Source organism: Eubalaena glacialis, chromosome 6 (genome assembly GCF_028564815.1).
Source record: "Eubalaena glacialis isolate mEubGla1 chromosome 6, mEubGla1.1.hap2.+ XY, whole genome shotgun sequence".
NCBI classification, from domain to species: domain Eukaryota; kingdom Metazoa; phylum Chordata; class Mammalia; order Artiodactyla; family Balaenidae; genus Eubalaena; species Eubalaena glacialis.
The window spans coordinates 2,916,924-2,930,091 of record NC_083721.1 but is presented as its reverse complement, the minus strand read 5'-3'; the positions used below and the strand labels follow the sequence as shown (position 1 = coordinate 2,930,091).

General features: G+C 54.2%; 1 protein-coding gene across 2 annotated transcripts in view; it reads right to left on the bottom strand.

Annotated features, from left to right (window-relative positions):
- CBS (cystathionine beta-synthase) overlaps positions 1 to 9,023 on the bottom strand; it is a 30,593-nt gene extending 21,570 nt beyond the window's left edge. The window contains exons 1-3 of one of the 2 annotated variants that reach the window (XM_061193865.1): positions 8,935 to 9,023; positions 4,978 to 5,194; positions 1,634 to 1,740 (exon numbers count right to left, since the gene is read on the bottom strand). In XM_061193865.1, the coding sequence (XP_061049848.1) occupies positions 1,634 to 1,740; positions 4,978 to 5,186 (316 nt within the window). In that variant the 5' untranslated portion in view covers positions 5,187 to 5,194; positions 8,935 to 9,023. Of the gene's footprint in view, positions 1 to 1,633; positions 1,741 to 4,977; positions 5,195 to 8,620; positions 8,853 to 8,934 lie in introns of those variants that run through there. The other variant, XM_061193864.1, reaches the window with a different exon arrangement.
- Positions 9,024 to 13,168: the final 4,145 nt, after the last annotated feature.

Here is a 13,168-nt window from a genome sequence, read left to right as displayed (position 1 = left end):
AATCAGGGCAGACAGCCCCGCCGTACCCAGCGGACCATGACAGGCGACCTGATGTCCTGAAGCCACAGCTCGCCCGTCACACCCCCAGACCAGGACCCGCACACCTTCCACACCCGCCTCCCACCATCTTCCCCACCTGGCAGATACGACATCCTCTCCTGTGCCTAAGCCTCTGCTTCTGCTCTTCTTTCCTTGGGGGAGGACTCCCTCCCACCTCTTAAAAATATGCAGTGTTCGTAAAAGGGGGAGAGATGGCACCAAATGTGACTGAAGGACCAGGCCGGCCTGCAGCACCCACAAAACGAGCCCCTCCTGCTTGGTCCTGGTTTCTGAAATCCACAACCATAGACAGGCTTTCTCCCCTAAGACCCAGAGAGGCCCCTGCCGGGACAGTGAAGGAGGGGCTCGTGAATGTCTGACCGCTGAGGAGCCCTGCACTCCAGACTCTTGTAGGCCACACACTTGAATTACTTGTTAGAAAATTCTAATGAGCCCATGGGAAAGCCAACAGAGATGCAGGGATTCAAGCTGATCGATCAGCCGTGGGCAAGCCAAGTGACCAATCTGAGGCTCGGCTTTTCCATCTGTAAAATGGACACAGTAAAACCTACTTCAGGGGCTCCTGCCAAGTTAAAGCGCACGCAGCAGGCCCATGCCTACGGGGTACTAGTTACTGGTCTCTGTTATCTGACGGAGGAGCACAGAGCAGACGATAGCTCTCCTGGGCTGTTCTGATACACCCTCAGCAGCGCCTGGGAGTGTGTACTGCTCGTTGCTTATGACAGAATTCTTCACCAGAGGGGTGCGCGGGAAGCCTCTGATGGCGATGCCTCTGGGGTGAATTGACCACGTGGCCTCGGTCCCTCCCCTAGGAGGTGTTGACCCCCAAGGACCCCCATGCTCTCCCCTCCCCAGCTCTCTCTGCCCCAGCAGCACCGGGCCTGGTCCCCCCCAGGGCCTCTGCACCTGTCACTTCCTCTGGGACAAGGCTGACATCTACCTGGGCTCCGAGCCCGGGAGAACAGTGGAAGTGAAGAAAGCCCCCCACCCTCTTGTGTTCCTGGGAACAGCCTCCTGCAAAGAAGCCCCTTCTCCATAGGACTTGGATAAGACTCTCAGGTGATCCCCATGTGTACCAGACACAGCCCCCAAATCCCCACTCTGTGTCTCATAAGTGAGACGCGAACTGTCTGAGCACCGGGGCAGCCAGTTCCTGCCCGGCTGATGGCTGGGACCCTCATCACAAAAACCGCCCCAGCTCTCACGTCAGCCCACCCCACCCACAGCATGTCTGCTCCTCCCTACGAGAGTCCGAGACGGAACGGCGCCGCTCTGCTCCCGGGATCAGGCCTCCCGCTCCTGCAGTGGCCGGGTCAGAGCATCCTCCTTCCCGGCTCGGGTTCTGCCCCCGACATCTGCCCGGACACGCTTCCCTCCACAATTCAGGCCTCGGCTCACAGGCCACGGCCTCCCTTACAGCGGCTCCGGAGAGGGCTCGCTCACCCTCCAGCACCCCGCCCTGTCCTGTGTGCTTCCCGACCTCACCTGATGGGGTCCAACACCCCTCCCCCAGGGTCTGAGGGGCCCACCCGCACCCCAGGCCTGCGAGCCGCGTGCGGAAGCCGGTACTCACGGAGCTCACACTTCAGGCCGAAGTTCCTCCCGATCTTGTTGACCCTCACCATCGGGGTATCCCCAATTTTCTTCAGGATGTCTGGCAAGATTTTGGGAGACTTTGCCCTAAAACAAAGGAGTCCACGATTACTCAGACGAACAAAGAGGTACCAGCCTTGGCAGTCCAGCACATTCTTTTACATAAAGCAAGAAGTAAATCAAAGAATTGCCTTTCATGAGGATCTGGGTGGCAATTACACAAATCTACATTTGGTAAAAGGTCACACACATATGCACGGGCAAGTACACCTCAAAACCTATGAAAACGAGTGCAATTTAGTGAACAGCTGCACCAACGTTTCCGGGGTTTGAAAATGCACTGTGGTAACAGACATGTATCAGTGGGCAGCTGGGTGAACGTCCCCACGACCTCTCTGTATGATTTTTGCAACTTCATTTGAGTGTTATTTCCAAATAAAAAAGTTAAAACAAACAAACACTGACTTCAAAACAACATCACATCCTGGTCCACATTTTTAGGTTTTTTTTTTTTTTTTTTGGCATATGGGATCAAACCTGCGCCCCCTGCATTGGAAGGTGGAGTCATAGCCACTGGACCACCAGGGAAGTCCCGATCTTTTTAGGTTTTTGATCTTCAATTCATCTCCTCTCTCAGCACCTGCCTCCTGGGATACCTCCCTTCCTTTTCTTCGATGAAAAAACTGGTGGGGACCCCTGGACAGAGACCCCCTCAGACGGTCTGGCCACCGGGCAGACAGTGACTGCAAAGAGCCCACCCAGGCACCTGGCATCACTCAGAGTGTCTGGCACAGGTGGCAGGAAGCCTGATACTCAGACCAAAGAACAAAGGCCTCTGGCTGGTCATCTCTTGTCCTTGGGGCTAAGGTCAGGCGAATTCCCAGGCGGGCCTCCAGGCTCAGAACGGGATTCGCTTCTCATGGGCCAGCTGTCCCCCTTCACATTCTAGTGACTGGCCCCCTCCCAGTGGTTCTTCCAACTGAGAAGCCGGTGACAGGTGACAGGAAGGTGTGGGACAGCCCAGCCGCTGCTCAGCTGTGTGCACGCCGTGATGCCTGTGTTTCCTGAGTGGCCCCCACGATGTTGCCTCCATCCTCATCCTCAGGGACCAACTATTCATCCCGGAATATGCAAAACTGACGTGAGCTCCAAGAAACTCAATGGCTTCCTACACCCTGGATTTCTCAGGTGCCATCCCCACGGCTCTCAGGCTTGCGTGAGCCGTGGTCCCCACTGCAGGGACCCATTAACCATGTAGATTCCTCTCCCGCTCCCAAGTTGGTGAGCCAGCTCCCCAGGAATGCTGCCTTCCGCCCTGGGGCCCAGACAGGCAGCAACATGGCCTGGCTGGAGCCCAACTGCACCCTCCAAGGCGGCACGGACGCCCCGAGCCACCCCAGAGGCAGGCTTGGCCAAGAGAGGTGCGGAAGTCGGGGTGAGGGGAGAGCCCGGGCGGGGGCAAAGGGCTCCTGACCCCAGACTTGGAGGGAGACCAAGCTCTAGGGGCGACCTCGGGGTTGACTTATTAACTAGTTAAAGCCAAGGCAGGAGGGGTAAACACCTGGGAAGGACCGGAGGGCGGCTGAGTCATCCACCCCCAGCAGAGGTTGTAGCGGCCTGAGAAGGGGGAGGCCCGGGCCGTCCCCCCGCCCTCGGGCAGGGGATGGTGGGCCAGCGGAGAACTCAGGGTTCCTGACTCAGCACCAGGCCCTGGGGGGCCAGAAAGTCACCTGGGAAGCTTGCCTGAGGTGATCAGGGCCGGGGCCTGGGGAGGGAATTTAACACCTTATCTCAGCTGCTTTCCCTGTGACAGCCCAGGAGGCTTCCGGGAGCAGAGCCCTACAGCCCCCTGGAATAACCTGAAAGCCCTCGCCTGGCAGGGCGCCTGGCTCTGCTTCCCCTCCGCAGCCCCTCCCCTCCCTCCGCTGCTCCCACTCTGTTCCTCGTTCTAAGCCCACCCTGCCTGGGAACCGTCTGGAACCCCTTCCCCAGATACCCACAGGGCTGGCACCTCCTGCCCATCCAGGTACCGGCTCTGAGGTCTCCCCAGGCCGCCCGGCCACATCACCTGTCTCATCAGCCCTGTGCTCTCACCACCGGGATCGCCTAGGCTGCCTCGTCCCGGGACCCGGGTCCAGTGTCCTGACAGCGGGGGAGCCCCGGAGCCTCAGGCCCGAGCCCAGCTCCTCAGAACCTGAACTGGGACAAGCGGTTTTAGGATGGGACAGCAACCCCGCCAGGGCGTTTTAGGAGGGTTAGGCCACCACGTGAAGTGCACGTGTGATGCTAGGTTGCAGCCTGGATGGGATGGTGTCCCAGCCACCTCAGGCCCAGTGAGAAGCTCACGGAGCCATTTCACCCCCTGCTCTGCTTTGTTCTGGAAGCAGGGGCTCATGTGCTATGGCCGGCGGCCAACTTGGCCTCCTGAGCTCCCAGAATCGAGGTATGTTTAACGCTGGGAGCTTCTGGGTTTGTAAATGTTACTTCGGTCCATTGGCCCCAGTGAGGAGAGCACCCCCTCCCCCTCCCCAGTTCTGAATCGAAAATCAATAATCATAAACGTTGGTACAGCAGTGTATGAGGAATAAGAACCGAACATCCAAAAGGCATGTTCTTCTGACTCATTTGCTGTACTTCTGGGAGATAACGCTAAGGAAATAAAGATAATCCTAAGATTTAGTGAACTCAGTTTGAGTTTCATGATGGGTCAGGGATTTTTCCCTTTTTTTTTTTTTTTTTTTTCCTTTCCCACTGATTGATCTCCTGCACCTAGAACAGGGCACAAATGTAGCAGGTGCTGTGATCAAATGCATTGCATTTTCCACTGCAGTTATTCATAACGAGATCATTGCAGACACATGAATACCCAAGAGAGGGCTTAAAGTCGTGGTTTATTCATCCAACAGTCTCAGTCCCACCACAAAGACCCCGCTACAGAAAAATATTTCACGGCCTGGAGTTAAGCAGAGAAGGGCAGGCATGGTCCTAATTACAAGAGTGTGCACCCGGACGGATCTGGATCAGAAACCTCCCCCCTACCTGTCACTCAGAGCGTGGGACCTGGGCACATCCCTTTGTTTATTGAGCATCTGCTCTTGGGAGGCACTGAACTAGGTGCTGTGTTACAGCACAAACAAGCCTTGGCCTCTCTGAGCCTTGGGGGACTCAGCTATAAAATACCTCCCACCCCAGCTCACCATCCATCCAGAGTGACTGCAAGGGACGGGGGTGGTGGGGTGGTGGTTCACACCCCAGGTCCGTATGGCTACCTGGCTTCAGGTAACAAACTCTTCCCCCCACCTTATGATCATAAAGGGGACTCACAGAGCAGTGTGGTGATGTGGAGAGTTGGTGGCAGGCCTGCCCAGCTGCCAGGAGCACCTGCTCGGGGCGTCGGGACGGATCCACAGGACCTCCTTGTCCTCCTTGTCTCCCGGAGGCTCCTTTTCCAGGCTCCCTTTCCCCAGGTGTGCCCCTGAGAGGTGGGGGCACCCTGCAGACCTCTCTTCTGCTTGGGGTGTCTCAGAAGGCATGGTGGGATCTGTCAAAGGCAAGGGGAAGAGATGCCGTCAGTTCGGGCCGTTTCCAAACACCTGCAGGAGAGCCTGCTTCTCTGTTGCCTGTCCTGGGAATCCTGCTCGCCCAGCCCCCTCTGGGTGTGGAGCTCCATTCACTCAAGTAGCTCGGCAGGAAAAGGCATGACTACGCAGGCACCAGCTGCTGTGGACAACAGCTGGACAGTTTCTCAAAGGGTTAAGCATACAACTACCGTGTGACCCAGCAATTCCACCCCTACGCATATAGCCAAAAAAAATGGAAACATACAGTATTTGCCCACCGCATTCATAACAGCACTATTCGCAATAGCAAAAACCTGGAAACAAGCCAAGTGTCCGTCAGCGGATGAATGGATAAACAAAATGTGGTTTACCCATACAGTGGAATAGTATTTGGCCATGAAAAAAGAATGAAGTTTTAAAATCTTCTCAACATGTGAGCACATGCACACACACACAGACACACACACACGGCAACTATGTAGAGGTGGTGAATGTTATTCATCTTGATAGCTTGATTGTGGTGTCTTTTCATAATGTATACATAAATCAAAACATCAAGTTGTACACCTTAAATATATATACAACTTTTATATAGCAAAGATATCTCAATAAAGTTGTTTTAAAAAGACTACATTTAGGAACTCCCCTGGTGGTCCAGGGGTTAAGACTCTGCGCTTCCAATGCAGGGGGCCCAGGTTCGATACCTGGTCAGGGAACTAGATCCCGCATTCCACAATGAAGATCCTGCATGCTGCAACTAAGACCTGGAGCAGCCAAATAAATAAATATATATATTTTAAAAGACTACATTTATATGATGGAAATAATAAGAGGAAGATGAAGATGATAATAAATATATTTTTACCCTAAAAAAAAAGGAATGAAACATTCTGCTAAGTCAAATAAGCCAGACAAAGAAGAATATTGCATGACTCTACCTATATGAGGTACCTAGAATAGGCAAATCAGCGAGACATGAAGCAGAATAGAGATTCCCAGGGGCAGGGGGAGGGGAGTCACTGTTTAATGGGTACAGAGTTATGATGAAAAAGTTTGGGGTACAGATAATAGTGATGGTTGCACAACATTGTCAATGTGTGTATTGCTACTGAATTTTACACTTACGAATGCTTAAAATAAACAGTATATTACGTGTATTTTATCAAATTTTAAAAATCTCATGGAACCTTAAAATAGATGACCAAAAAAAAAAAAAAAACACGAAAGAAAGAAAGAAAGAAAGGAAAGGGAATGGGCACCCTCAAAGAAGAGGCTGCAGCCCTGCCCGGATCCTTCTGGTGACAATGAGCGGACGCCCACCTCTCATCTTCAGAAACCAGGACTGAACTCAGCCGCTCGGCTGCCTCCCTGCGATTTCCCACACTGAACAGAGGACCGGTCCACGGCCGGCAGCCGGCGCGGAGCCATCACTCACCAGGCTGATGACCGAACACTCACCACGGCTCCAACTCCGTAAGGAGCAGTGAAAACTAAATGGAATGAGGTCTCCTGGATGGAATCCCAGAACAGAAAAGGGTATTAGGGGAAACTAAGGAAATCTGAATAAGTAGGGACTTTAGTTAACCATAATGTTCATTAACTGTAAAAATTGTTAAGATGGTAATAATAGGGGGAACGGTGTGTGAGGGGGGAGGTACGTGAGAACTCTGCTCTCTTCTCAATTTTTCTGCAAATCTAAAGCTCCCCCCCCACCACCAAGTCTCTGGAGCCCTGTGGGTTTGGAAGGTCCCTGCGAGGAGCTCAGAGTGGCTGAGGGGACGTGGCTCGGAGTGACCTCTGAGTGCAGCCCTCACCACTCCTCCGGGAAGCTGGAGGGACCCCAGCCCCCAGCCTTGCTCCTCTGCTCCCCAGGACATTTCGGCAGGCAGCTTGCTGTGAAAAGGTCGGGTGGCCCAGCGGAACTGGGCTGAAGGTGCAAAGGGCCCCTCACTTGGAGGTGCACATGCAGGCTCGTGGACCCGCTGGATTTCTCCTCGGGAGCGGCCCCATCCGGGTACCGCCGCCATCAGCAAGGGCAGAGGCCGCCCCAGCTGGTTCCCTGTCTCCCAACGCTGGGCCAGGTGCAGACCAGCGCCCAGCAGGTCGCCCCAGATGCCCAGGCCGGAGCCTGCGCGCAAGGGAAGCGGAGACCCACCCCCCCACCCTTGGCAATCACATCCGTTTCAAATCCACGAGGCCCGTGGCGCACGGTTTTCCGGGAGAAACCAGCCTCCCAGCCGATCTGCCCCCAAACGTGCCTAGAGCGGAGGTTCCTTCAAGTCTTTGGATCAGCAAGTACTTTTTCAGGCTCTCAGTTCCCCTCGTGAAACCACGCAGGGACGTCCCGCGTCCTTCTTCCACCTTTCAAAAAGCCCCCGAGGTAAGCGGAACACTGCCTTCGTTCCGCGGTGCGCCCGCGGGTAGGTGGTTCTTCCGTCGTGCAGAAGCGCCCCTGTCGTAGACCTCTCTCCCCATCAGAGGCCGACAGGCCGGCAGCCCCCTGGCCAGGACACCCCGCAGACCGGCCCGGCAGACGCAGGCAGCCCTGCGCCTCCTATGTGGCGACTTGCCTCGCCTGTAGCGACCTCCCGAAAGGTAAGGGGCTGCTGGGAACTCAAATCGAGACCGACAGAGACTCCGTAGAACCCACAGGCACTCGGCGGGACCCTCGCTGGGCGACCCAGGTTCGAACCCGCGGATTCAGTCCAGCGCAGCCCGTCTCAGCTCCCGGCGGGCACAGCGCCCCGCGGGCACAGCGCCCTGCGCGCCAACGCACGTGCGTGCTGGGAAGGCGGGCTCCCCTGGCGCGGTCCTGCTGGCTCCTGCCGCACCTCAAACCACAAGACCCTCCTGGGGTCACGCCCCCCGCCCCCCCAGCACCCTGCACGCGCGCACCAGTCGGCCCAAGGGGGCCAGTTAGGGCCAAGGGTGCGGAAGGTAGTAAACTCCCGTTTCAAAGGGAGACTTTTCAGGCGGGAAATTGAGACCCTACAGAGGATCTGGAGACCGCCCGGTCACCCGGCCTTTGGGAGGGGCTTTTGGGGATACCGTCTGGGATAAACACCCCCAGGTAACCCTTGAGAGGCTAAGTTTTGCGCTCCCACTCCTTCCCCACTACCCCTCCCCATTTTCCAGCTCAGCCATCCGCCTTGCCTAGGGCTCGAAGTCGGGGTCTCAGGGCACCCTCCCTCATCCCCTTAGTACGTGCTGGAGGCAGGGCCCTGTTTGCCCTGCGCGCCCGGCGCTCCCTCCCCTCGCGGGCAGCCACCTCCCATGCAGCCTACGCAACTACATCAATATTTTACACCCCGCCCCCCCCCCCCCCACTCCACAGAACTGGCAGAAAAGAGCAATTTTCGAGACAACCATTTCCCATCCAAAATGCAGCGAAAAATCAATGATGGCACCATTGGAGCGCATCTTCCGAAAGTCTCAGCTCGACGCTCCCCGGCTCGCACCCCCTGCCGTCCCCTCCGCAGCCGCAGGAGTTGGAGTGGAGGCCCTGGGCCACGTGGGCGCGGAAGCCCCAGCTTCAGGACAGTCTGGACTCGCGATAAGGGGAGGGTCCGGGACGCGGGGGGCGCGGGACCAGCTCCGCGGCTGGCAGATGTAGATGATGCAACGCCGGCCCAGCGGTTGCCGAGGTGGCGACCCCGTCCCAGACCCCGGCCAGATCCCTCCGCCTAGGGGTGGGGCGAGTCTCGGTCCGTTAAGTGCTCACCTGGACCGAGATCGGGAAAAAGCGGCGGGCTGGGCGCGTCCGGGAGCGGCGAGCGGTGACCCGGAAAGCGCAACCCCGGGGCTGGGTGGCACCCCGGGGACCGGGCGGCCAGAGTGGAAGGAAGGCGATTGGCCGAGAGGATGGGGCGGGGGCCGGCTTCCGGCCAATCCCGAGTTGCGGATCGCGGGGCCACCACCTCTCTCGTACCCGCCTCTCGCCACGCCCACCCCGCCACGCCCCCATCCCTCCCCCACTGCCGCACCTTGGGTCAAGACCCCACCCCCATCACCTACTCTCTTGACGCAGCCGTGGGCCGGTGGCCTCTGTCCCCTCTTCTCCCCTCACTCCCGGGACCCCCGCACGCTCCGCCTACCCCTACCCTCTCCCCACCCCCCGCCCCGGGACCCCAACCAGAACCGCGCATCCAGGGGTGTGCGAACACTCTCTACCCAATGTCCCGATTCTGTTTTACTTGGGTAAATCCTTGCTCTGCGGGAGTGTAATAAATAAATACTGATTGATGAGTTAAAAACGTGCGGTCTGGAGAGAGGAAGGACTTGGAAGGCCCTGAGGATGAGCCTCAGCACGCATCCCGCCTGCTGGGTCCCCTCACGCAGGCCCCGGTCCCGCGACCACCGGACACGGTTCTGTCTGGTCGCAGGACCCCGGGGGGCTGAAAGCTGCGGGCGGGCCCAGCGCGCAGACAGTAGGCGCTCTGAACCTGGGCTTCGGATCCACCCCGGCGGGTTTGCCCCGACTTATTTCCTGCCCCTCACAGTCCAAGGGCCCAGCATACACAGTGCTTCGCCGGCCGAGCCCCGCTGTCTGCCCAGCCCGGTGACCGCTCCCATGAGGGAGGGAACCTGAGCGCACGTGGACATGGCCAGAAGCCACAAAGCCGCTGCGAGCCGGGCTGCCGGCAGGCTCTCACCAGGCACGGGCGCCAAAGGCTGACGGCCAGGACGGCCCTGGCCGCTGGGAAGGCCACCGCTAATAACAATATTCCAGACTGGGTGCTCTCGACTTTTAAAGAGCCTGGCTGCCTCTTGAGGTTCCCGAGCTGAATGGAGAATCCCTGACCCTTGAGTTTCTCCTGCACTGTAGTGACTAAGTGAAAGGCGGAGCCGCCGGGCTTGGGCAGACATACAGGATGGAGTTACTTGGCCCAGCACCCAACTGTTTAGTGCGCTGGCCACGTGCCCGCATTGCTCCCAGCACTGCATGGGAAACAGAGGAAGCTCAGACAAAAGCTCTGCGCCTGTGGGGTTGCTGTTCTAGGGGAGGGGGCTCAACAGACATCACTTCATAAAAAAACTTCCACTAATGAGACTGATAATAAAGAATGATACAGCGGGGAATGGAGAAAGACAGGAGTGGGAGAGTCCTAGATCAGGTGGTCAGAAGTCTCTGCGGACAGGTGACCCTTGAGCAGAGAGCTTAGGAACCACATCTCGTCCTGGAGAAGGATGTCCCCGGCTGAAGTTAGCCAGTGCAAAGGCCTGGGGCAGGAACAAGGCAGGGTGTCCGGGGAAGCAGGGAAGGTCACTGTGGCCGGAGCGGAAGCAGGTGCGGTCAGAGGTGGGAGGGGAGGCGGAGTCCAGGCCACGATCCGGACTTTAGCCTCAATGACCTGGGGCGCTTGGGAGGGTTTCCAGTGGGGAGTTTTTGATTATGCTCCGAATTATTTTATCTTGGCATAAGTTCAGACTGCCACAAAAGTGGCAAGAATAGTATAAGAATTCCCAGATACTCACAGATTCCCAGATGTTAAACTTTTACTAACCCCTGAATCTTTGAGTGTGATCTTACTTGGAAATAGGGTCTTTGAGGATATAATCAACTTAAGATGAGGTCATAGTGAATAAAGAGGGGAGCTCTAAATCCAATATGACTGGTGTCCTTATAAGAGGGAAATTTGGACACAGACCCACAGAGGGGAGATGGCCATGTGAAGACAGAGGCAGAGACTAGAGTCATCCAGGCACAAGACAAGAACACAGGCAACCAGCAGGAGCTGGAGAGGCAGGAATGACCCCCCGCCAGAGCCCTCAGAGGGAGCAAGGCCCTGCGACACCTTGACTTTGGACTTCTGGCCTCCAGAACTGTGAGAGACAATGAATTTGTGTTGTTTTAAAAGGCAAGCATAAAAGTTTTAAAAAAAATTTTGACGTAATTTCAGAATGTCAGAAAAGTGGCAAAAATAGTATAATTTCCAGGTGCCCTTCATCCAGATTTTCCAAATGTTAAATTTTTATTATGTTTGCTTTACACTTCTCTCTCTGTGTCTCTCTCTCTTAGATTCTTACATATAAAATATGTATCTAAGTCTCTGTCATCAATTTATCTACCATCTATCTATCTGGTTTTTCTGAATGGTTGAGAGTAAGTTGGAGATACAATGTCCCTTTACCCCCAACTACTTCAGTGTGTATTTCCCAGAAACAAAGAATTGTTTCCTATAACCATAATTCAACTGTCAAAATCAAGAAGTTAAGCTAAAACTGATTTTAAAAAATTAAATAAAGACTTTAAAAAACAAACAAAAAGTTGACGTTGATACAAAACTATGATCTAACCAACAGACCTTACTCAGTTTGCCAATCATTCCAACAGTGTCCTGCATATAGCCAGTCCCTGACCATATGCCACATTCAGTGGCTGAGTCTCTTTAGCTATTCTTTGTATTAAGACATTGACATTTTTTCTTCCTTCCTTCCTCCCTCGCTCCCTTTTTTTTTTTTGGCTGCGCTGTGCAGCTTGCGGGATCTTAGTTCCCTGACCAGGGATTGAACAGTGAAAGTGTGGAGTCCTAACCACTGGACTGCCAGGGCATCCCCAGGACACTGACATTTTTGAAGTGTACAAGCCAGGGATTTTGTAGAATGTCCTTGGTTTGGTCTAATTCCACCCAGGGGATGCACTCTGGATGGAGACCACAGGAGTGGTGCTGAGTCAGTGTCTGTGATGTGACAGGGGCACCTGCTGTCTGAGTGTCCCATCACTGGCAAGGTTAACTTTGCCCACTTGCTTGCTCCACTGTAAAGTTACCATTTTCACTCTTGTAATTAGTAACCATCTTATGGGGAGACGCTTTGAAACTATGCAAGTACCCTGTGACTTGTCAAATCTCATCCTCTAATTATAGCTTCCATTGATGATTTGTCTGAGTCAATTTCAATTAAAATGGTTGCCCAGGGGTGGTTTTCTAATTCTATCATTCCTTCTACATTTATTATTTGGCATTCCACTATAAGAGTTTTTCTTCTCCCCCACTCATGCATTCATTCATTTATTTACACCAGTGTGGATTCATAGATTCCTGTTTTTAAAAAACCATACATTCTACCATTGAAAGTGAACAGACCAATGGGTTTTTGCACACAAGCACTAATATTTAGTATTCACAGAGTTGTGCAACCATCACACAATTTTAACATTTGTGTCACTCCAAAAAGAAACCCTGTACCCATTAGCAGCCATACCCCCATCAACGCAGCAGCCATAGGTAAACCACTACTTTATGTTTTTATTTATATAAGGTAAATTAATGGATTCTAGCCATACTATATAGGTTATAATCTTTCACGAGCACTTTTTGATGGAAAATGGTCCCAGATCAAGAATCAAGCTGGATCCTGTTGTTACCTGAAAACAGGGTGCGCCTCTTGGTGGGTGTCAAGCCAAAAGACACAACCAAGCCAAAGAGTGGGAGAAGGATGTATTATTTGCAGCAAGTAAGGAGAACACCGGGGATCCTTCCCAAAGCACTGTATCCCCGAACAGCAAAATTGGGTAAGTTTTAAGCTAAGGGTACATGCATATTCATGAGGGGCTTGGGTGGTGTATGCATGTTCATGAGGGGGCTTGGGCAGAGGAGAATTCAGCACAGAACTGGGGCCAAGGTCGACAGAATCCAATCTTTAGTTGATTGAAGCCAGGAGAGTCAACATCATTATCCCATCCTGTACCTGGTGGGGGTCTCAGTTCCTGCAGAACTCAAAGACTGTATCAGATTGTGATGTACATTCCTTGAGGAGGAACTAGGACTCAGTTTTACCAATGAACTATTGTTTCTTTCTTTTTAAAAAAGAAACAATTAATTAATTAATTAATTTATTTATTTATCTATTTTTGGCTGCATTGGGTCTTCGTTGCTTCGCGTGGGCTTTCTCTAGTTGCGGCGAGCGGGGGCTACTCTTCGCTGCGGTGCGCAGGCTTCTCATTGCGGTGGCTT